This window comes from Poeciliopsis prolifica, unplaced genomic scaffold (genome assembly GCF_027474105.1).
Source record: "Poeciliopsis prolifica strain line A6 unplaced genomic scaffold, Auburn_PproV2 SCAFFOLD018, whole genome shotgun sequence".
NCBI lineage: Eukaryota > Metazoa > Chordata > Actinopteri > Cyprinodontiformes > Poeciliidae > Poeciliopsis > Poeciliopsis prolifica.
Window position 1 is genome coordinate 3,195,919 of NW_026562393.1, and position 21,990 is coordinate 3,217,908.

At 39.3% G+C, this 21,990-nt stretch overlaps 3 protein-coding genes across 4 annotated transcripts; all 3 read left to right on the top strand.

Annotated features, from left to right (window-relative positions):
* The first annotated feature begins 276 nt into the window (after positions 1-276).
* dydc2 (DPY30 domain containing 2) lies at positions 277-7,290 on the top strand. 2 transcript variants are annotated; one of them, XM_055043191.1, is made up of 11 exons: positions 277-362; positions 556-739; positions 1,945-2,055; positions 2,185-2,265; positions 2,610-2,765; positions 3,019-3,195; positions 3,811-3,972; positions 4,184-4,363; positions 5,451-5,507; positions 6,710-6,889; positions 7,009-7,289. In XM_055043191.1, exons 2-11 carry the CDS (start codon positions 593-595, stop codon positions 7,039-7,041), a joined length of 1,284 nt encoding a protein of 427 aa, XP_054899166.1. In that variant the 5' UTR covers positions 277-362; positions 556-592; the 3' UTR covers positions 7,042-7,289. The 2 variants fall into 2 exon arrangements, with proteins under 2 accessions (XP_054899166.1, XP_054899165.1); XM_055043190.1 differs by lacking the exon at positions 277-362 and adding an exon at positions 378-421 and having other exon boundaries at positions 7,009-7,290.
* LOC129368274 (peroxiredoxin-like 2A) lies at positions 7,060-9,743 on the top strand. Its single transcript, XM_055043192.1, has 7 exons — positions 7,060-7,133; positions 7,353-7,519; positions 7,769-8,073; positions 8,227-8,318; positions 8,833-8,973; positions 9,168-9,332; positions 9,422-9,743. Exons 3-7 carry the CDS (start codon positions 7,923-7,925, stop codon positions 9,509-9,511), a joined length of 639 nt encoding a protein of 212 aa, XP_054899167.1. The 5' UTR covers positions 7,060-7,133; positions 7,353-7,519; positions 7,769-7,922; the 3' UTR covers positions 9,512-9,743.
* A 462-nt stretch (positions 9,744-10,205) lies between these two features.
* LOC129368076 (PDZ domain-containing protein 7-like) lies at positions 10,206-21,926 on the top strand. The gene is made up of 18 exons (XM_055042904.1): positions 10,206-10,416; positions 10,869-10,961; positions 11,779-12,006; positions 12,641-12,778; positions 12,864-13,038; positions 13,129-13,305; positions 13,623-13,770; positions 14,825-14,885; positions 15,034-15,211; positions 15,989-16,215; positions 16,588-16,749; positions 17,703-17,818; positions 18,201-18,292; positions 18,589-18,680; positions 19,254-19,325; positions 19,555-20,160; positions 20,283-20,383; positions 21,389-21,926. Exons 3-18 carry the CDS (start codon positions 11,844-11,846, stop codon positions 21,530-21,532), a joined length of 2,652 nt encoding a protein of 883 aa, XP_054898879.1. The 5' UTR covers positions 10,206-10,416; positions 10,869-10,961; positions 11,779-11,843; the 3' UTR covers positions 21,533-21,926.
* Positions 21,927-21,990: the final 64 nt, after the last annotated feature.

Genomic DNA, 21,990 nt, shown 5'->3' on the forward strand with positions numbered 1-21,990 from the left:
TAACCACTAGATGGCAGCAGAATGCTCACAATTGAAGCTTCTGTGCATACCCACTACACACCACTAAGTCATGTAAGAGTGCTAAAATCGAATAAAAAAGTAAATATCATTGATCATTTTTGCCTAATCTTTTTTGACCCATATTTTTTAATTAGTTTTTTTTTTAACTATTTTATAGTGCTACTTTGATATTTAAACGGTCACTTTACTTATTTGTTGCATTTTTTGCGTGACGTTAAACCACCTTCACGCAAAAAAAAAAAAAAAAAAAAAAGAGGTCGGAACTGTTCGAAGAGGGAATCCAAAAAATGAGACGCCGTCACTATGGAGACGTAGCTCTACATTCGACGCGCAGCAACAAGGTTTGTCTTCTGTTCCTGCTTAGTTAAAAAAAAAAATACTAATATTGTAGTTGTTTCAGGTAAAATATTGTGAAACATTAAAAGTATTGTTGGTACAACTATAAAAGCGCTACATAGTTTAAAACCTACTGTGTGTTTTCACCGTGGCTAACTGGACTATTAATCGCTTCTCTTATGTCCGTGTTGTTCATAGGATTATTTGTGCAGGTGTTCGCGAGGAGAGTGATAGCATGGACTCGGAGTACATAAAGAAACACCTGGGGGAGTGCCTGGCCGAGGGGCTAGCTGAAGTAGCCGAGATAAGGCCCGTTTACCCCATCCAGTATCTTGCTCACTGGCTCTACAAATACAGGTCTAATGCTAAATTCGAGATAGAGGTAAGCAGCAGTTTCTTTTATTGACCAGCAGGAGACGTCCACCCTTCCCCCTCCTCTAAAGTGTAGGTAAATGGTTTGCCGTCTTTTTATGCGCAAGTCTTTGTGAAAATGCGGTGCAGGAAAACATAAGTACGCTGTCTATGCGCTCCACTGCAAGTAAGGACGTTGTGACTCTGAGGCCATTAGTATTTGCCATCTTAAATCTTTACATTACAAATTTGAAAATTTGTAAATATTCATACCTTTTATCTATATTTTTTTCCACATTATGCCATAATTTCAAATGTCAACACATTTTATCATGACATTTGGTCATGTGATAGACCAAACACAAATTGTACTGGAAAAAGGATGAATAGGTTTCAACATTTTTTTTGTAAATATATCAACCGACACATATTGTTGATCAGTTTTCAAGATTTTTTTTTAATATATTCCCTGCTGGATTCGAGACCGAGCAGGGTGACTGGGCCACCATGCTTGGATCTAAATTTTTTCTCTTAATGCCTGACCACAAGCCACATAGCTTGACCCTACCACTATGTGCCCTGCGATGAGAATGGTATTTTGTCACAAAATATGTTGGCCATAAAGAAGACATAAAAACCTAATTAAGTATTTTTACTATATATAGTTATTGTCCTCAACTTGTAGAGCTGTGCAAATGTTTTAAATCAATTCTAAATGTATTTTTATACTTTGCTTTCAAGCTTCCATACTATAATTGGAAAAAAAAATCGTATTAATACTTGTCCAGACTTTCTGAAGGACTTCCTAAGTTTTTTCTTTGCAGTTTTGATAATTTTTATATAGTGGAAATATTAGGAAAACAACATAACCAAGTCCCACCACAATGGGATTGTTTTACTTCCAGTTCTGTGTCTCCCTCATTCTAAACCTCTACTATTGTTGCCATGTTAAAGCTCTGATCTTTAAACGGGTTTGAAAGCTGTTCACGGATAACAGAGGCTTAGACAGTCTAAGCCCATCAGACTAAAAGATATGGCCGCCAAATCTCAACCACCTTTTACCTAGACATGAACAAGCCCACCAACAGACGCATGCAAAACAATGGTTTGGTTCTAAGAAATATGATTTTTATAAAATCTTCTAAGAAATAAGATTATAAATACTTACATGCAATGACATAGCACAAAGAAAGTCAGAAAATGTTAAGATGTTAATGTATCACATTATTTTTACAGAAAAAAGAGCAATTTGCTCTGATGGAGGAAAGGATTGCTGAATATAACAGACAGAAAGCGATAAGAGAGGAGGAGGAGAGAGCTGCTAGAGTCCTGGAAGAACTTCTAAGAGTATGACTAATTTCGTCTTAACAATGTGTTTAATCATTTACAAGTTGTTTTTTATTCCCAATTGTATCTGCCAGTTAAAATAATAACTTGAAGCACAACAGAAAAGGTTCATTGTCAATTTTTCAACAGGAAGCTGAGAAATCCATGGAGCCTGAAGAATCCATTGAAACCACTGCTGAAGTTGAGAAACCTACTGAAGATACAAAACTGGTAAACATAGATTAATCCAGCTCATAGCTCAGGTGTAAGATATGTTGTCAGGACAGTTATTAGACTACAGAAATCTGTTTTTTCGACAAGACTTACAAGAAGAAACTTACTGTTGGAACAAGGCATTACAAGAACATTTTGACACAAGCAATCAGGGGAAAAAAGTGAACACATGGTAGAAGGTACCTTGGTCAGAAAGGATCACCGATTTTGGCCAAAGCTCTATATTCCGTGTTTTGTCCCTGTCATGTGACAAAACATGGAAAGGTTTGAAGGTTGGGTCACATATGTCACAAGATCTCACTGCAACATTGCAAAAAATATTGCTTTTATCTGTCCTACAGGTGACTGGTCAATCTGAGTCTGGCAAAAATGAGGAACCAGAGCAGACTGGCCAAATACAATCAACTCCCAGACAAGATGGCAGTGATTTAAAATCCAACATTACAGAGAATCTGCACAACAAACTTGAAACCTTTGACTTTCCAAATGCAGAGAAGGTGATGCAGAAAAACAAATGCAGTTTGCATGCTGGTGATCATGGCTCGTTGCATGAATTCATGTTGAGGAGAAGATTCAGTGCATAAAAAAAAATTGATGGCCAGGCGGACAACGTGAGCTGAAGTATAGAAGACAGATGAGGAAAGAGATTCTCCAGTGAGAACAAAGACAAGAATCAGGCTGAGACACAGGAGGATGGCAGGAGTAGGTTTGTCACATTCAGTTCAACTTGCTTTTATCCTTTACTTCAAGGTGGATGAAGAAGACAAGGATAAACCTGAAGGCTCCATCCATGTGGAGACAACCTCAACTTTGCAGAATGAGGAGCTCAAAATAGAGAAAACATTCCCACTTGAACAACAAGAAGAAGCCATGACAGACACCAAACAGGAGACTGAAGAGCCCAGTTCTGTTCCTCTTCAAAACCAGGTGGCTCATTGACCCTGTTTTTTACTCTTTGCTGTTGGTGCAGTGATAAGTTTGAGAAAGATCAATTTGCTCAGAAACCAGAAACAGAAGAAAGAACAGAAGAGAGTTGCTGAACTTTCCTCTCATGTCGGGAGAAAGTCAAGCCATGTATGACACCACTGAGTTTTTTGGCTGCAAGTCACATAGAGTAACAGTGAAGAGTCAGAGAATTGAATTAACAAAGATTCCTCATGCAGTTGCATAGAAATAACTTCCAAAATCATTAAAAATTCGTTTATTTAACTGATTAGATCCAAAAAGTGAAACTCATAGTGTAATCTAGTTTTGCGTGTTCAATATAATATTCAGATTTTTGTGAAAGTCCTCATGAGAAACATGAAGACTTTCTTTAAATATATTGTTTTGTATGTGCTGAATCTGTACGAGTTTCGCTTTTTGAATTTGGATGGTATTTTAAACCACTGAAATGCTGCTGTAAATGATCTACACCGAAAAATATAAAACAGGTCTCAAAAAAGGAAGATAGAACTTAAAGTAAGATGTCATAATAAAGCTTTGTCCTGCTTTTCACGAATAATCAAATGATAAATCGAAGGACGGCAATGTTTTCTGCAGGTGATCGATCAGTCTGAATCTGGCGGACATGAAGAACCAGAACAAACTGACCAACCGCAATTGACTCCCAGGCCAGATGGCACTGATTTAATATCCAACAACACAGAGAACCTTCACAGCAAACCAAATCCTGCAGCATTTGACTCTCCAAATGCAGAGAAGGTGATGCAGATAGAATGCTGTATTTATGTTGGGGAATGTGGCTCACATAATATATACAGATTGAGGAGAAGCAGAGAAGATCCCTAGCATGAAAAGTATTTGCCCAGGCGGACAGTGTGAGTTAGAGGACAGACGAGGAAAGAGAGATCCTTAAAAGAGAACAAAGACAAGAATCAGGGTGTGTTCAACTTCTTTTCTCTCTAACTTAAAGGTTGATGGAGAGAATGATAAACTTGAAGACTTTATCCAAATGGAGACAACGTCCATTCCTCTACAAAATGAGGAGCTCAAAACAGAGAAAACAGATCCAACTGAAGAAGAAGAAGCCATGACAGACACCAAACTGGAAACTCAAGAGCCCAGTTCTCTTCCTCTTCAGAACCAGCACAAGGTGGCTCACAAATGAACATGTCCTAATTTTATACTCTTTGCTGCAGTGACAAAATTGAGGAAGATGAATTTGCCCAGAAAGCAGAAACCGGAGAAAGAGCAGAACAGAGTTACTAAACGCTTAACCAGAACTTTCCTTGCATGTTAGGAGGCAGTCAAGAGTGCCACCACTGATGGTTTTGGCCACAAGTCACAGAGGGTAACAATAAAGAGTCAGAGACCTGAATTAAGGAACATTCCTGAATAGAAGAGACATGGAATGTCATCAAAAATGCAGATTGTCTGGCCTGGTGGTCAGAGTGAGAGGAAGTTTAGAAGACAGATGAGGAAAGAGATGCTTCAAAAAGGACAAAAACAAGAATATGACTGAGGTGCAGGAGGGTGACAGAAATATTATTGTTTTAATTAATCCAGAAAAAATATAATATTGATTACATAAATAACAGCATATGTACTGTTGCTTTTTTTGGTTTTCTTTCCCATCCTTCACCACCTTGCTGCCAAACAACAAAAAACACTGAAATGAGACAACAGTCATCCTGATTGATTGTAAGCAATTTAAACTCATAAGATCAACACAGATGAGGAGAGTTGAAAAGGTCAGCACATTTTCAGTTTTGTGTGTTATTGATTTGCCCTTCCCTGGGACTCCAAATATAGTCATATCAGCATCTCTACAAAACGACTCAGATACATCTAGAATATCATAGACCAGAAGTTGTACGATTTTGCGATTTGTTACGAGATCAGAGTATATGAGTTAAATTTGCTTTACAGCTATATACTGATTGTAGAATAGCTCACTGAGAGTCTGGCTCTACTATGATGTATTTGATGAAGAATCCTGAACTGAATTAGTCCAGGTCAATAACATGAGATTATGCATTGTTTGTGTAATGCATTTTCCCAGTTCTCATCTGAGATATTTATTCCAAGAGGCTCTGATCCCATTGAGCATCAAAGGTAGCAAAGTTCTAATATGGCTGCCAGGAAAACATGGTTACCACATATGGGACTATGAAGTTTGTTAGATTGAAGTGTCACTTTAGCATATTTAGTTTAACTTCTTTTCTTTCCTTCATTTCCAGGCTGATGAAGCAGAGAAAAAGCTTGAGGAGCCTGTTGAAGGGGATCTGCAGAGCAAGGTACTCAGCTCTCTTCAAGAGAGCTCAATGATAACTATATCCTGTTTTTAGCTCTTTGCCGCAGTGAGAGGTTTTAGAAGCTGCAAACTGTTCAGGAAAAAGCCACAGGCCCTGGTTATTCAATGCTCAACCAGAACTTTCCTCTTACGTCAGCTGGCTGACAGTCATACAAATGATACCACTGATATCTTTGGCTCCAGGTCAAAGAGAGCAGCAGTGATAAGTCATTTCTTACAACCCGACCAGGACAAAGCTGAGATAATATTCATTCCTGGTTTGGGAATCTTTCCTGGTTTGGGAATCTTTCCCGAAACACTGAAAGATTCAAATCTCTATTGCTGCATGGGTTTTCCAACTGTTGTGACTCTTTGATGTTTTTGTTTTCAGTGGGGTCGGTTTTAGTCTTTTATAGCCTTTCGTGTAGCATTGAGTTGTGCGAGAGTGGCTAAGCAAATAAAGTTTAAACGACTGATTGATTTGCTTAAAAATAAGGCCGATAACCAGAAGAAGGGACACAATGGCATGCAGAGATCTCTTCTGTTTTTGCTTTTTTTGTCACTTAGATGTCGCTGACCAGGAGATGAGTTACTATCGGCGTAGGCCAACCTGAGTAAATGTAAAATACATTTCTCAAATGATTTCATTCATTACGGTAAAGACGTCATTCAAACCAATCTGATCACGTGGAAAAAAATGATAGAGCCCCAGACCAGAACAATATCCAACATCCGAAACTCTTGAGAATCACCAGGATGTGCCTTTGGTAAACACTGCACAGCTTTTTAGTTCTTTTTGGTCAGCAAAGGGTTTTCACTTTGGAACTTGGTCCCTATTATTGTTGACTCATGATTACTGACCTTAGCAAACGTGACGCCTACAGAGCGTTAGTTATTATTTCAGTTGTTTTCTGTCCTCCATTTGCATATGATTCCCTCACTGGTTTGCTAAAATCACAGTCACTAAATTCCGTCATAATGAAATCATCAACTGGAAGCATTTGTTTTGCTCAGGTTATCTTTGACTGGCAGCAACATCACTTTGATTATCTGAAACAGTTAAGTGTGATAAAACAGCAAACAGAAGCAAATATGTAAGGGAGCAAATACCGTTTTCATCACACCGCAGAGGTTTGTGTTGCTTCACAGGAAAGACAGGGACTATTACATTTCCATAATCTAAGTTTGATCTGCATCAATACTTAGGATGAAGATGAAAATAGATCTGAAGAATTCGCCCCACTAGAGACAGATTCACGCCCACAGAGTGAAGATCTTGGACAAGAGGAGACAAATCCTGATCAAGAAAGCATTGGTGAATTAAGTGAGGAGATACAAGAAACAAGTTCCCCCACTCTTGAAGACCGGACTAATTCACTTCAAAATGTAAATTGGTTTTGCTTTTTATTCACCTCTGTTTGCAGATAAACAATTACAGTGTAAATGAGAAATGTTTGCAAGACGTTTAGTGTTTATTTGTGATGTTTGTCGATGCACAATCTTAGGATACAGAGGAGCAGCTCGGGGATGAGGCATGACTTGACTCCGTCTGAAAGTGAACCCTCACCGGAATGATCACCGTGACTCAGCCAAGGCAGCCTGATGAATCTCTCAAAGATTGAAAACAGAGGTCATATTTCTAGAGACTGGCTCTTAAATGATTTACATCTTTCCAAACTATACACACACACACGCGCGCACCCCCCCCCCCCACACACACACACACACCACACCCACACACACACATACACACACACACACACACACACACACACAAACTGTTACCCAACAATAAACTTTACCTGGAGAGATACCAATCAATCTGTTTGTTTTATTTAATGCTATCTAGCACTGAGAAATAAATCAAGTCAACCAAGATCATAAATTCGAATGGAAATGGAAATATGCTACAGGTTGTGGTTTCACATTACCTATGGAAAGGCACCAAGAGGTACTGATTCTTTTGCAAACCATTTGGGAATTTGGTTCTGGACTTACATTCCCATGTGGTGCCTGGTAAGTAATGTCACTCATCTAACAATATTGCACAAGCCTGGGTCTATTTTTGTTTTATAATATCAAAGCAGAAATCTGCCAGATTTCACAGCAGATTTATGAAATTTGACATTTCATAAATGTGACTGCATTTTGCAACAACCTTTGACCTGAAGAAGGTTCAACTGCGTAACGATGACTGTTTCCTAAAATCTGTCCCCTCCCCCACCCTTTATCATTTTTTTGTGTTTTTTTTCTTGTGGATTGTAGCAGCTGCAGCTAATCTGACACTAATCGGGATCTGGGTCCAGCAGAAAGGGGGCTGGCTTTGGGCTGCAGGGTGGAGGCTGCAGTTTAAATGCGCTCCCACAGTCGTGGTCTGGTAACATTGGAGTGAATGCAGTGAGGGGGAAACGGGCAAAAAATGGCTATGGGACTTATTGGTGACACAGTGGCTGCCGTGGGTGGCCTTGTCACGGGAGTCTTGAACTTTTTCACGGACTTCTTTCTCACTCCACCCCTGAAAGCCACTCTGATGTTCTTGGGGGAAGCTGAGCTTAAAACCCTGAAAGGAGGTAGGTTCTGAACAGCGTATTAAACGTAAACTTTATTTAGGAAAGTCTCTTGACTCTCATGAACTGTTTTGAAAGAAACCATTGTGCTGCTGGACCACATGACTTTTAATCTCTTGCTCACGTCACGCCCTTCGATCTCTTTGCTTTCCCCAGAAATAAAGACGTTCAAGGCCAAAACACTTTGGGAAAAGTCTGGCGCGGTAGTCATGGCAGTACGGCGACCCGGGTGATTTTTGTGCAGAGAGGTAATGTTACAATCTATCCAGGCAGCATTTATAATCCACGAACCGTTCACCCTGAGACAAAACGCCCATTTATTTATGTTATTTTTAATATTCCTTCCTTCCTGCCGCCCCTTTTCTTGTCATCCACACATTTTCTCAGTATGTCGGTATGTGCAGTGTGTTTATAGGGTATGCTGTTTTGTAAATTCTTGGGCAAGAAAGTTCAAATTTTATTCTGGGCATCCTCAAACATTGTTCCCATTGTTTGTTTTTTTTTTTTTTTTTTTCCCTCTTGTGGAAAAGGAGATTAGTTCAATCCCTGGTCCTTAAACTGAGCCAAGGGAAATTCTAGGCTGCTTTTGCAACCTATTCTGAACTCTTAATTATAGTATTTAAGAATGTTTTATAAAATGTTCATTTTCTTCAAATATTTAAAAAAAATTTCATTATTTAAAAGATCCTGGAACACATCAACTGCTTTAAAATATAAACCCTTTTTCATATTTTTCAAATGTTCTCCTCACTGTTCCAACAGGAGGCTGCAGAGCTGTCCTCTCTGAAACCCCAGCTGGACACGCTGGGGGTCCCTCTGTACGCTGTGGTGAAGGAAGACGTGGGAACCGAGGTTCAGAACTTCCGACCATACTTCAAGGGGGAGATTTTCTTGGATGAAAAGGTTAAGGCTTTTTATTTATTTTAAATGAATAAAGTGGTGCATTGTTTAGCCAGCTTGCCTTGGAGAGCAAAATGATCAGTGGAACCCTCCTTCAGACCAGACTGTTTTACCAGTGTGTTTTATGAACACTGAGCTCATTGAGTTTGAAATGAATCTTCAGTTTGCACGACTGACTAATTCTACTTTGCTTGCAGAGGAGGTTTTATGGGCCCCGTGAGCGGAAGATGGGACTTCTGGCTTTCATGCGTTTAGGAGTCTGGTTGAGTGGAGTGAGGGCCTTCAGAAAGGGCTTCATTGGAAATGTTTTAGGGGAAGGCTTTGTCCTTGGTGGGGTGTTTGTCATTGGCCGAGGCCAGCAGGTAAATCTTAATTTGATCAAGAATTGACATAAAATGTGTTTTGTATAAAATTGATCTGTCAAACTTTTTTTTTTTTTCCTCTCCTGCAGGGAATATTACTGGAGCACAGAGAGAAGGAGTTTGGGGATAAAGTCAACATTTCAGATGTCCTCCAAGCAGTCAGAAAAATACCACAGTAAAACAAAGCACAGCTCTAGATATGTGAATCAAGGTTTGCCTCTGGGACATGAGGATTTCATTGTGTATGACTGCTCATGAAACGTTGGGTGTGTTCATGATGGTCTGTTTTTAAACTCGCCAGAGCAAGCAGACTTGATGTTTAACACAAAGTTCCATGTATGTTGTACTGCAGAGAAACTCTGGGACCATGGACTGACCTTTCAGAACAATAAAGCATCTCGTTATCCTCTGGTTTGGTTTGTCTCTGTTTTGTGTAAAAGTGTACAGTTAAAAGTGTCCCTGTTTTGAGGTTGCTACTATACCAAAATTACAGTTTGGTGTTTCTAATTATAAGATTTCAATGCCAATATTCAGAATGTCTTACAGCAGAAAAACCTTTGACCTGATTGGGTGATGTGCGAGAGTCTGATCTGAATCCTTTGCTTGGTTATTTTTTATTTTTTTTCCTCCCCAGAGGTACTTGAGAGTAATTCTAAGACTGCAGGTTGGTTCTTTTTCTGGCTAAATTGTTTAAGCCTCGCATCACTATTAAAAATAAGTTTGTTATAAATGTGCTAAATGAGCCTTTAGCATTTTTTGAAAACTTTTTTTTTTTTTTTTAAGTGGTGTTTCCATGTGATAAGGCGAACTTGTAAGGAAGTGTCAATCGCAATGCCAGGCATCCAATCAGACGCCATTGTTTGCTGACGGTCATTTCGTTGTGGCGTTTCGTGAATTCCAGGTGGATAACGCGTTTCGCACAAACGAATACGTAAGCAGTTTGCGATCGTTTTGTTTTTCTCGACCCCCGTGGGATCATTCAAAGGACGCTTTTATTGATCGTGCTTATCAAGTTGGATTAATACAGAACCGGAGAGGCTTTCCCTGTATCGGTTTCGTTCTGGACTCGAAACGCAAATGTTTGGTAAGTTAGGACTTTCCATAGTTGGCGAATAGCTTTTTAGTCATGTAGTCTACACGATATCTAGGAAATGCTTTACAAAAACACAATATAACCTCTGTTTTTGTCCTCTTACAATGATGGATTAAATTTCGTTGGCGCAGCCGCAGTTTTAAATTGCGCTGTCCAGGGTCCTGGAGTCTCTCCAGAGCTCGAGGGAACCCCAAAGTAACGACGTGTGGACAGACTATTACGTTTAGTGACACATAACCACGGAGACGGCATGTGACTTCCTAGCTGTAGGGGATCAAGTCTGCCTTAAATAACCCCACGAAATCCTATTTCTGAGCTCACCTGCTGCAGTTAAAACCCTCTGAGACGCAGTTTTTGTGATGGGATGTGATCTGATGAAGCTCGAGGACAGCAGGACTGATGGGGTGTGAGGTAAATGTGTCTGTTTTTGTTTGGAAATTCAGACAGGTGAGGGAGATGCAACATGGAGCGGAATGGACCGAAGTGTGATTCCAGGGGGACAAAGAGTCAAATATGTCAGAGAACAACCTACATGAGTGAGTGGAGACTAAGAAATATCACACAAAAACCTGGACAGGCATCTCAGTAGACTGAAGTGTCAGTATAACGTTAAAGTTATTCAAAAAGTGAGGCTCGTATAGTTTAGGCACCCAGAGTTGACATTCTTGTCTGCTGTAATGATTGGAGTTTACAGATAGAGAACAATAACTCTCACAGTAAGTAAAGTAGAATATCAATCTATTTTGATGAAGGGTGAAATCACCAGTGATAGCCACAACTTTCACATTATTGGCAAATGGCTAAATTGACACGTTATATATACAGTAAGAACAACATGTATAGGCTATGTACAGACAAATTCAGAAATATCTTAGAAAGATACAGTAGATGATCTATTGTTTATGGATTCAACGTCCTCTATTCAGATGAATGGAAATGACAATGTTAGAGTTATTGTGCTTGATTGGCCAGCAAGCTGTCCTAACCTGAATCACAAAGAATCTATGGAGCGTTGCCAAGATGATGATTAAGGACGCTGGAACCAATGATGTGGATGAGTTAAGACAATTATTAAAATTAACCCGGCGTGTGTTACACGGTGATTGCACCTCTATTTATTTAGTAATTTATGCAAAAGTAGACCCAACAAGTATTAGCTTTCTATATTGTATCTGAACATACTTTTCAGTAGACCCACTTCCGTGTTTGCCTTATCTAACATCTTAGTGTTCTGAGAAACGGAACTTAATCAGCAAAATTAACAGGAGTGAATCAGTCAAAGGAATCTAGAGATGAGTCTAGAGATGAGTCTCACTTTTTTTAAATTGAATTACTCTAATTGATTCCCTTTAGACTTGTTCACCTGGAGCTGACTGGCTGGGGGAGTGTGTGTGTGAAAGGAGAACCATCCAGCCACCATGGCTTCCTCATCAAATCCGTCCCGCAGGGAAAAGGGTCCAGCGGCACAAGGTTTGCACACGGCGACACGCAACCTCTTACGAAAGAAGGAACAACGTCGCCGTGGAATCCGATCTTCCTCGCCCATGGGTCGGGTCATCCTCATCAACTCTCCTGTAGATGGTAGGAAGCAGCTGCAAGTCACAGTGAGCCATGAACGTAGTGCTGGCTGATTCATAATGTGCTTTGGTATAACAACTGTCATTGTTGTTAACCTTCAAACCTAAAATCCCCATATTTGTGTATCTTATTAAAACGTTGATCAAGATGCTTTAAATTTAAATTGGAAATTGTTGACAAATATTTTAAAGTCCTAAGTCTCCATTTATTTAGTGACCTGCAAACTTAATTATTCCCCTCTATATTTTCTATTTCTCATTATAATCAAAAAAATTGGACACAGTTTTTTTTTTTTTTACATATAAAAATTTGAAAATGTATTTAGTTATCTCAAATAAATAATTAGGTGTGTGTCTACATCAACTGTGGACACTTCAAGACGGAAATTTCTGCTCATTTTTCTTTGAACGGCATCAATTTTCAAGTCTCCCCTCAGATTCTTAGTCAGACTTAGCTCTACACTTTGGACCACTCTATCACAGAAATATCCTTCAATTCTTTTGCAGTAATAATGTTCTTTACATTTTGGGATGACTGATTTTTCTTTAAGTGTCCTTTGAAGGAAATTTACATTAATTCAAGCAAAATCAACTGAGATTTTGCCTTTGCATCTCAGTTTCCTCCTGATATGTTTTAGGTGGAGATGACAGTGAAGACCTCCACACAGTCACAGTGGATAAGAGTGTAGACGGGAAGCTCGGATTCAGCGTGCGTGGCGGCTCGGAGCACGGCCTCAGTATTTTCGTCAGTAAGGTGGAGGACGACAGCACGGCGCGTGAGTTGTGGTTTTATAAATATGGCCGCTGTTGCTGCGTTTTGTTACTACTTGATGCGCCTTAATCTTCCATTTTTGCATGTAGAGGAGGCGGGTCTGCAGGTCGGAGATAAGCTGGTGGAGGTGAACGGCGTCAGCCTGGAGAGCATTACCATGAGCAGCGCCGTGAAGGTATTGACGGGCAACAACAGGCTAAGGATGGTGGTGAGGCGAGTGGGTAAAGTTCCCGGGATCCACTATTCTAAGGAGAAGACAACCTGGTGAATTTTTACTATTAAAGTGAGTTTATGCTTTTCTGTTTTTCCTACTTCTGCTTTTAAAATCATTTGGGTGCAATGCTCCTCTTCTAGGGTGGACCTGGTCCATAGGCGGATGGTGGTGGAGGAGAGCGGGCGGACACCTTCAGAAGCCAGTTCTGACAGTGCTCTGCAGAGGATCGTCCACCTTTATACCACCTCTGACGACTACTGTCTCGGCTTTAACATACGAGGGGGAAAGGAGTTTGGTCTTGGCATCTACGTCTCCAAGTAGGCTTAAAATTTACTACATAGGAAGGATAAAGGCTCATACGTCCTTTTTATACACAAACCTATGATAGTACATTGTTTTATGCAACATGGAATTACATCTCAATAAATCACAATATCATTTAAAAACATTGTAATCATTAAATATAAACATTTGTTAACATATACAGATTAATTTCTGGGGAGTTTGTTTAATTTATGGTGTTTAGCACATGAAAATTCAATTTCAATTCCAAGTAAAATGTTATTAGAAAGTATATCAATTCACCCTGATAATTGAGACAAATAGTGTTTTTCTTTCTATCTTAATGTCTCAGACTGGATCCAGACGGTTTGGCGGAGCAGAATGGGATTAAGATTGGAGACCAGATTCTGGCTGCCAATGGAGTGAGTTTTCAGGACATCAGCCACAGCAGTGCTGTGGAGGTGCTGAAGAGCCACACACACATCATGCTAACTATTAAGGTAACAACTTGTCCGTTTTGAGTTATTATTTCTGCTTTCCTTTAACATGATGAGATATATCTCGTTCATATATGCAGTACTTTGTGTTGGTCTTTTACATGTAATCCCAATTAAACACTACACATTTTTGTAGTTGTATTGTGACAAACTGTGGAAACATCAAAAAGGGTAGCGATACCATATTGGTCTGCATGACCTATTATCTTTAAAAAATATATGGCTTATAATTTTAAGATGACAGTCATTCTCTGGGTTACAAAAGCAAGTTATTTTATTTTTTTAAAATATTTTTTATCACTTCTGGCCTTTATTTATTAGTTGTTTGAGAAGAACAGAGAGACAAGGAGAGAACTTGCAATAAATGTTCTCTACAGAAAGCACAAATAGACTTAAAGGAAAGTTTACACAAATCATGTTCAGCCAATCATTGGTTGATCACATTAAAAATCATCAGACCTTAACAAAACAAGCTAATAAGCTTTGATACTAAAGAGGAATGATGTAACAAAAAATGCATGTACTCGTACTCTTCAGGGATGATTTCTGATAGCTGAAGAGGTTGGATTGTATTCCACCTTGAGTCTTCATTATTGGAAAGCACCCTGGCTCTTTCGTTGCCTCCACGCCTAACTGACCTGTATGCATGAACTTTCTGACCTACTGGCTGCCTCTCCTCTTTAATTCGCACACAAGCAAACATGTTTCGCCTCTTCAATGTGGTTGTTAGGGCCTGTTTTGTGGGCCAAGGCTGACAGCTGGCATGCAGTCACAATATTCCTCCCTCACTTTGCTCGTTGGAGGTTGGGTTTCGCTCTGTAAAAAAAAAAAAAAAAAACGCCCGGCCCCGTGCATTATTCACCAGGCAGCCAGGATCAGGTGCTGATAAAAGCTTAGCCTGTGTTTTGAGTAACTTTTGTTGCTTTGGTCTGTGTAAGCTATCTCTGTGGAATTAGAGAGCATCCCAGCTATCAGAGATTGCTAGAAAGCTAGGAGAAAAAAAAACGTTTTTTTTTTGTGGTTTTGTTTGAATTTTTACATTGATATATCTCTGCAGGAAGCAGGGAGGTACCCTGCTTATAAAGAAATGGTGGCAGAATACAGGTGGTTGAATAAATGTAGGTATTTTTTCATTTTTTTTGTATTTTCTTTTTGTCTTGTCTAAAATAAATTTTTATACCTATATTCAAAGTTTTAGCACTCACAAGCACTAACAAAGGTGTACGCTGAGTCACATAACATAAATTGGACTTTTTTTTCCTTCAGTGGCCAATGGTACTCAGCCATCTTCCTCCCAGGTTTCAGACTCCAACTCTTCAACCTCCTCTCTGTCATCTGGGACCCCGGTCAGCTCCCTGAGCGGCCTGTCTCAAGTCATGTTTCCGCACAGCCTGCCGTTCGGTTCAGACATGGTGGACGTTTGCATCTCCACAGAGGACCTGAGGTCAGACTTGCCTACTTTATTTTAATATGTTAACCTTTTTTTTTTTTTTTTAAATTGCAAACATTCATCTTGCTCTTAGCTATTATCAACTTGGACATTTTGCATAAAAATCCAAAGTGTGCGACCTGCGTGTCACTCTGATAGCTCTACTTAAAAGTCACTGTTACCAATTGGCTTCAGGTTAAACACAATTAGAGCATAAAGCATTATTGGTCTTCTAGGATTTTATATCACTTAGATAATTTTTTTTTTAAGTTAAATTAGCATAACGGTGGAGTTTTACTTTTCCTGAGCAGGAGCATGTAAACAAATAAAACTGGACGTAACACAGACCCTTATGGAAGACCTTTATGGACTATATTGACAGTGGAGAACATTAATGAAGGTCATCTGTCAGATAGATATTATTTATGTCTATTGTTTTTAAGTGGACAAATGTTTTCATTGACAAAAATGGAAGTTGTTTTGATGTGCAAGACTTCTGAATGCATAAAGCTTAATAAAATAAGAGATGCTGATGGATATTACCCAGTATGTTTTAGTTTTGACTTCAGAACTTTTAATAGGGACCTATACTCAACAAAAAGAGGGTACATATTATGTCCATAAATGTAAATGAGCAGTATTAGTAACTGAAGGTAGGAATTAGAAATATACAAACTAAAATAAAAAAAAGGAAAAATAAAAAAAAAAGGAAAAGAAATACATTACTTTTACTTGTAGAGGCTATCAGGGCACAAGACAAAATAACTGGTTTATGTATTTCTTTATGCATAGGTCTGAGTCTGAACTAACAGACTCCGCCATCCAGACAGATTTTTCCTCTCAGAGAATGGAAGCGGACACCACCCGCAGCCTGGGGCCAACCACACTGCTCAAAGACACGGCGATCCGTGGAGAGGAGAGCAGGAGGTGGAAGGAGTCGCCCAAAACAGCTGTGCTGCTGGCGCTCAGCAGACCAAGTCGACCAATCAGCAGGTCGCAGAGCCAAGTCACTGTAGCAGGTTGGTCTGCATTAAAGATAAAGGTTAAAATGTTGCTACACATTTGTAGGACTTACAAAAATTTACAGGAAGTATTTGTAAGCCTTAGGGTTTGTCAACTTTTGTCACTTTACGACCATAAACTTTAATGCATAGTTTTGGAATGCAATAAAAATGATGCAAGGTTTTTACAATGGAAAATCTTAATAGTGTGGTGTGCATTTACACTCATTTTCACCGAGTCATCACTAGAACTATGACTTTCATCAAAGACCGCACTTTATAAAATCATCTGTCGCATATTATTCTGAAATACAGCAAAGCTTGGGTATTTTAACTTGACAAAAGGGAAAAAAAAACTGCAACAAAACGTCTGTTTGTGCTCCATTACAGAGATCAATCAGAAGAAAGACAAGAAGAAGCAGAAAGAGAAGCAAGCGGAGGAGAAAAGCACTCTGCAGCGCTCAAAGACATTTGTTAACCTGCTGTTCAAAGGAGGGCGCAAGAGAGACGCCTCAGGTGGGCGCTCCAAATCACCGTTCAAAGAAAGCAAAGGTAGCTGATCTTTCCGTGAATTTATATATTTTTATTTAAAGAAAACTTCACCTCCGGCTCGCCCTACAAAGATGTTGCAAGGTCACACTCTATAACACAGAAGCTAAACACAGGTTGGCCAGGAGTTTTGATTTAAAATAACATTGTTCTGGTAAATCAGAAGTCAATTTTGTTCTCTTTTAAAAACCCAGCTGATTGCTTGTTATTTCTGTAAAGTTTGGTCTCCTTGCTTATGTTTTGATTCCTTTTCTCAAACAAAATGAGACGTGTTTTTATTTATTTTTTAGACAATTTAGATAATTTTGTCCCTTACATTCAGCAAGTTAAACTTCACATATACACTGATCTTCCTGATCAGTTTATATTGTTTTGAATAATGTCAACTTTGTATTAAAAGTGTCACGATTTACCAAATGACAACAGTCATAAATATTTATGAAGACTTACTCATGTTCATGACAGGTGTTATGTTTATGACGATGCCATGACAGTCTTATTCACAACCCGTCAAATAAAACGTGACTGGATAATCAAAAAATTGATGTTTTACCTGGTTGCGTAAATTAATAAATAAATAAATCATAATAATGCATGAAATCATGAAAATTTTGAGGCAGAATAAAATGCAGTACATAAAAGCATATAAATGTACCTCCCTGAATAGAGGGTGCCAAACATCCATTGACTGCATATTAATAAAAGCAATAGAAAACTTGTTTAATGCAGACAAACAAAGATGAGGAATATTTTCTGTCTACCTTTTCTAATCTTGCTCTTGTGGCCAATATCAAAGACAACATTGACCACAAATTTAATAGTGAGTCAGGAACTACATCACGTTGAACTTTATTTCTTTTTGTCATGGAAAAAAAAAAAAGAATATTTTCTATCTCATATTCTGATAAAGTCTCACATTCGGACTTAAAGTCAAATTTTACTGTGCTGCATTTTAGAGGGACGAAATGTCAGTGGGATGCCAAACTCAGAGATGCTTGGCGTGGTGGAGGACATGGCCCGAAGGCTGCTGACGGAGGAGGAGGTGTCTGCTGTGATGACGGCATGCCAAATGGTGTGAGAGGCACTGAAACCGAAATATGGCAATTAGCTTTTGTTGCAAGTAATGGTACAGCTAGTTAACATATCACTCTGCGTACACAGCCTGCTTCTCTCTTCTGTAGTTCATCATCCGGGCCTCTGAAATGAACATTTTCAGAGGCTTTGTATTGGAGGGATTTCTTTGATGTTTGCCACAATCTTCAGAAATGCTCAAAATATATAATCCTGTATGTTATAAATCTGAGTCTTTTTGAACTGAATAATACATTTAATCCTTAAATACTGCAGCTTATTGGTGATATTTTTACTTACCAATTCACTCTAAATAACTCACTGGAATTGCAAAAAAATAAAGAAAAAAAAGACATACTAACTGTCAGATTTTGTTCATCCAGTACACAACAGAGAGGTCAGTAGAGAACTTGATACGCCACCTGCTGGTTGTGCTGGACCGACCTGAAAAGCTGCTGCTCCTGAGGGAAGTCAGGTACAGAAGAGGATTGGTGACATGATGGCATTTTTAGCCCTTGCCAGCCTTGTGATTATCACATACTTCAGCCAATTTATTTTTAATTATATGAGATTTATTCGCACAGAAAACTCTGAAATAAAATATCAATGAAGATTTATTTAAATTCTCCTATGATACAAGTGAATAAATCTGGCTAGAGAAATTGTGTAAATTTCTTGATAATCTTTATGTGTATCTTACACAATATTTAAAGATCATTTAACCTATTACAGAAAGTGACACATTGTTTTTCCCATTTTTTGGGTTTTCAGACTTGTGCTTTCGCCATCTGATCTGAGTGTTTTCAACAACATGGTGACCGCTGTTGAAGCTGAAGCCTACGATCTCCTCAAATATCGGTCAGGTGTGTATTTTAAATAACCAGAAAATGCACTGCAGGGCTGTTCAGATGTTTTGGTACACTTCAGTTTCTTTTATACCAGTATCTGTTTCAAAATGATCACAATCGTGTAATAACAAAATCCCATCCCTTCCCATTTATTTGCTTCTTAATTTAAATAATTAATTAGTCCAAATATTATTTGAGGTATATAGTTTCTTGCAAAAGAATTCATACCCCTTGGATACTACCATTCTCTGAAAGAGTCAAATCCTTTTTAGAGAACATCATTGAACAAACAGCATTATAAAGACCAAAGAGCTCAGCAGACAGGTTAAGGGTGAAGTGATGAGGATGTTTAAAACAGAGTCATATTGTACATGTTGCCACACCAAAAATAAAACTGTGCTGATGAGAAGTGAAGAGACGGAAAAAAAGTTTTGTCGTGACAATTTTTAACACCATTTTGAGTTCAAGTGTTTGTCAACACTAACAAAACTTGAACAGGAAGGTTCTCCAGTCAGGCAGGACGCAGATTGGACCTTTTGACATACATGGTTCACTATTCAAAGATCTTTTCTTTTCTCTGGTTTGTAGTCCGAACTCCTCCGCTTCGCTCCCCCATTTCTGGTCGAGCCCCCAAACGGCGCCTCATCACACCCATCCCAGGTCAGGACCTGTATCTCCATATTTGTTTGTCTCTTTCTTTTAAAAATAAATAAAACAATTATTAATTAATTACATTTTTCACTCTAAGATGCCAGGTTTAAAGATGCCAACTTTTGACATGATGGCAGAAAAGTAAACATTAAAAATATGCAGTCATGCTAATTCAGTACGATCAATTTTTGCTTGTTTGTATTGATCTTTGTCTCACTTGTTTTCATGCTCTCTCCAGATTATAGGGGCGGCTTTGAGCTCCACAGTGCTGAGGAGGTGGAAAAAGAGAGCCACCTGCTGGAGGAGCTGGAGAAGCTCAGCCTGACTGGCTCTCAGGGATCCAGGGGGAGAACGAAGACCTCTAGTTCCTTCTCAGCTCTTCTGGACATACCTGTGGATGGATATAAGCCAGAGTCTAGAAACATCAGATCCCACTCTGCTGGTCCCTTGCTCCCCAACTGGTTGCTGGCCCACAGCAGTGACTCCCCACCTCCTCTCCGTACAGACATTGGCACCGTTCGCTCCGTCCACTTTGATGAGGCTTCTCTGCGCTCATCTTCAGATAAGGTGGAGACAAACTCTGAGAGGGGAAGGTCTTTCTTCAGGAACAGTCACTCTCAGGGCAGGAGGGAGAGAAGTGCAGACAGGAGTAAGAAAGGTGTGTTCACTGTGCAAAGTGCGAACCGTAGGAGTCGACCTTTGCTGTCGCAGGTGTTTGGTACGAGTCAGGAGCGACAGATGAACGGTCATCGGACTTCCTCTGAGAACAGGCTCAACGGTTCTGAGCCTGAACAGGAGCATCAACTGAAGACAGTCAGCATCTCCAAGACCAAACAGTCTCTGGGTAAATAACTTTCATTCTGTTTGCGTGCCTGTCAGTGAGCTTATCTAAGCGTTGAGCTTTTTGTTTTCCTATTTAAATCAATTGCTGTAAAAACCCATCACGACAGCCACTAACTCCTACAGGCATCAGCATTTCTGGTGGGATCGAGTCAAAGGTTCAGCCAACCGTGAAGATCGAGAAGATCTTTCCTGGAGGAGCCGCCTCCATGTGCGAGGTGCTCAAGGTAAAGTGACAACAATGTTAGGATCGTCAGGTCCTGTCACCTTGATCATATCGTTTATAGTTTCAGTACTTTGCGACAGCATACAAACATAATACAAACATATTTTTTCTTCCCAAATCTGCTTTTGCCAGTTATTTTTTGGCTTGTGAACACTTCACTGGTTGCTAAGTTAATGAGTAGTCACCAAGTTGTAATGAGGGATCTAAAATAAATCGAGCCGCTGCTGCAGATGTGCCTGCTCCCTTTTCACCACATCTTAAAAGTCGTCTATTAGGTTGAGACATGAAGAAACCAGAGTATTAGCGCTTTGTAATTATAGTTATTACAACTATAAAGTTGACTATAAAGGGATGGACACAGTCAACAATAATACCTGGATGTACCTCATTTAAGCTGGGATGCTTACATGACAGCTGATTGGTACTGTGGGGCCCAAAGTGTTCTGAGAAAATATCCCCCAAGCCATTTTATCTCCACCAGCCCAAATGGCTGCTGCAGGGTCAGATGGAGTCGAGCTTTGATGCTAGTTCTACCACATTCTGGCCTTAGCATCTGAACACTATGCAATGTTTTTTTTTTTTTTTTCAATCTGTAAATTGTAGGCTTGGGTTCCTGTTCTTGACAGGAACAGCATCTGGTGTGATCTACTGCTAGTTCATCTGCTTCATAATTTGACATGCTGTGCATCTAGAGATTGCATTCCAAGCATTTTGAATATAATTCAGCAAGCGTTCCTTGTTCTCATCTCATACCAATCTGCTTATTCTCCTCTGATAATGAGAAACTTTTATCCAAACAACTGCTGCTCACTCAATTTTTTTTTAACTATTCTCTATGAACCAGAGAGATTTGCATGTGAAAATTCTAGTAGATCAGCAGTTTCTGATAAACACTGAATGTGGCATGTTTTTTTTTTATTGGTGCCAGACAGGCAGGTCTAACTTACCCAAACATAGCATATCGTTTGCATGACCGACTCACCTGGAAAAACTCACTTTGTTCCAGGCTGGATTGGAGTTGGTGTCTGTGGACGGAGTTTCCCTCCAAGGAGCGACCCACCAGCATGCCGTTGACATCATCCGCAAAGCCTTCAGCAACAAGGCCAAAGACCCTATGGTGTTTATGGTCAAAGTTCCCAAAAACTTCTGAAAGGACAAGTTTGAGCTCAATTAGTGAGAATTATAGAAACACTGCCTTGCAGACCTGTAGGAAGAGAAGTCAGGTATGTCATTTCACCACTCATTTCAAAGAGAGCAACATGCTGCGTATGATAAACAACCTTGATGATCATAGGAATTAAGGATTATGGAAAAAAAAGAATATTGTAAAAGGTTTTGTTCTGATTTTGCAGCTAGATTCATTCAATGAAAGAGATATTTTGAAAAAATGGTGAACACATCTCTATTTGTACAGCAAAGTAATGTGAGTGCCTTTTAAACTTTTATGAGAGTCTATGCCTTTTTCAACCTGCAGAGGGCAGATATGAGCCACTTAAAATCAAAACTTCAAATGTCAACCAATGTAGATCCTGCACACCAGGCTGGAGATGGTTTATCTGTCAAAACTTTAAAACATGCAGAAACCGAATAAAAAAAACATTAAACACT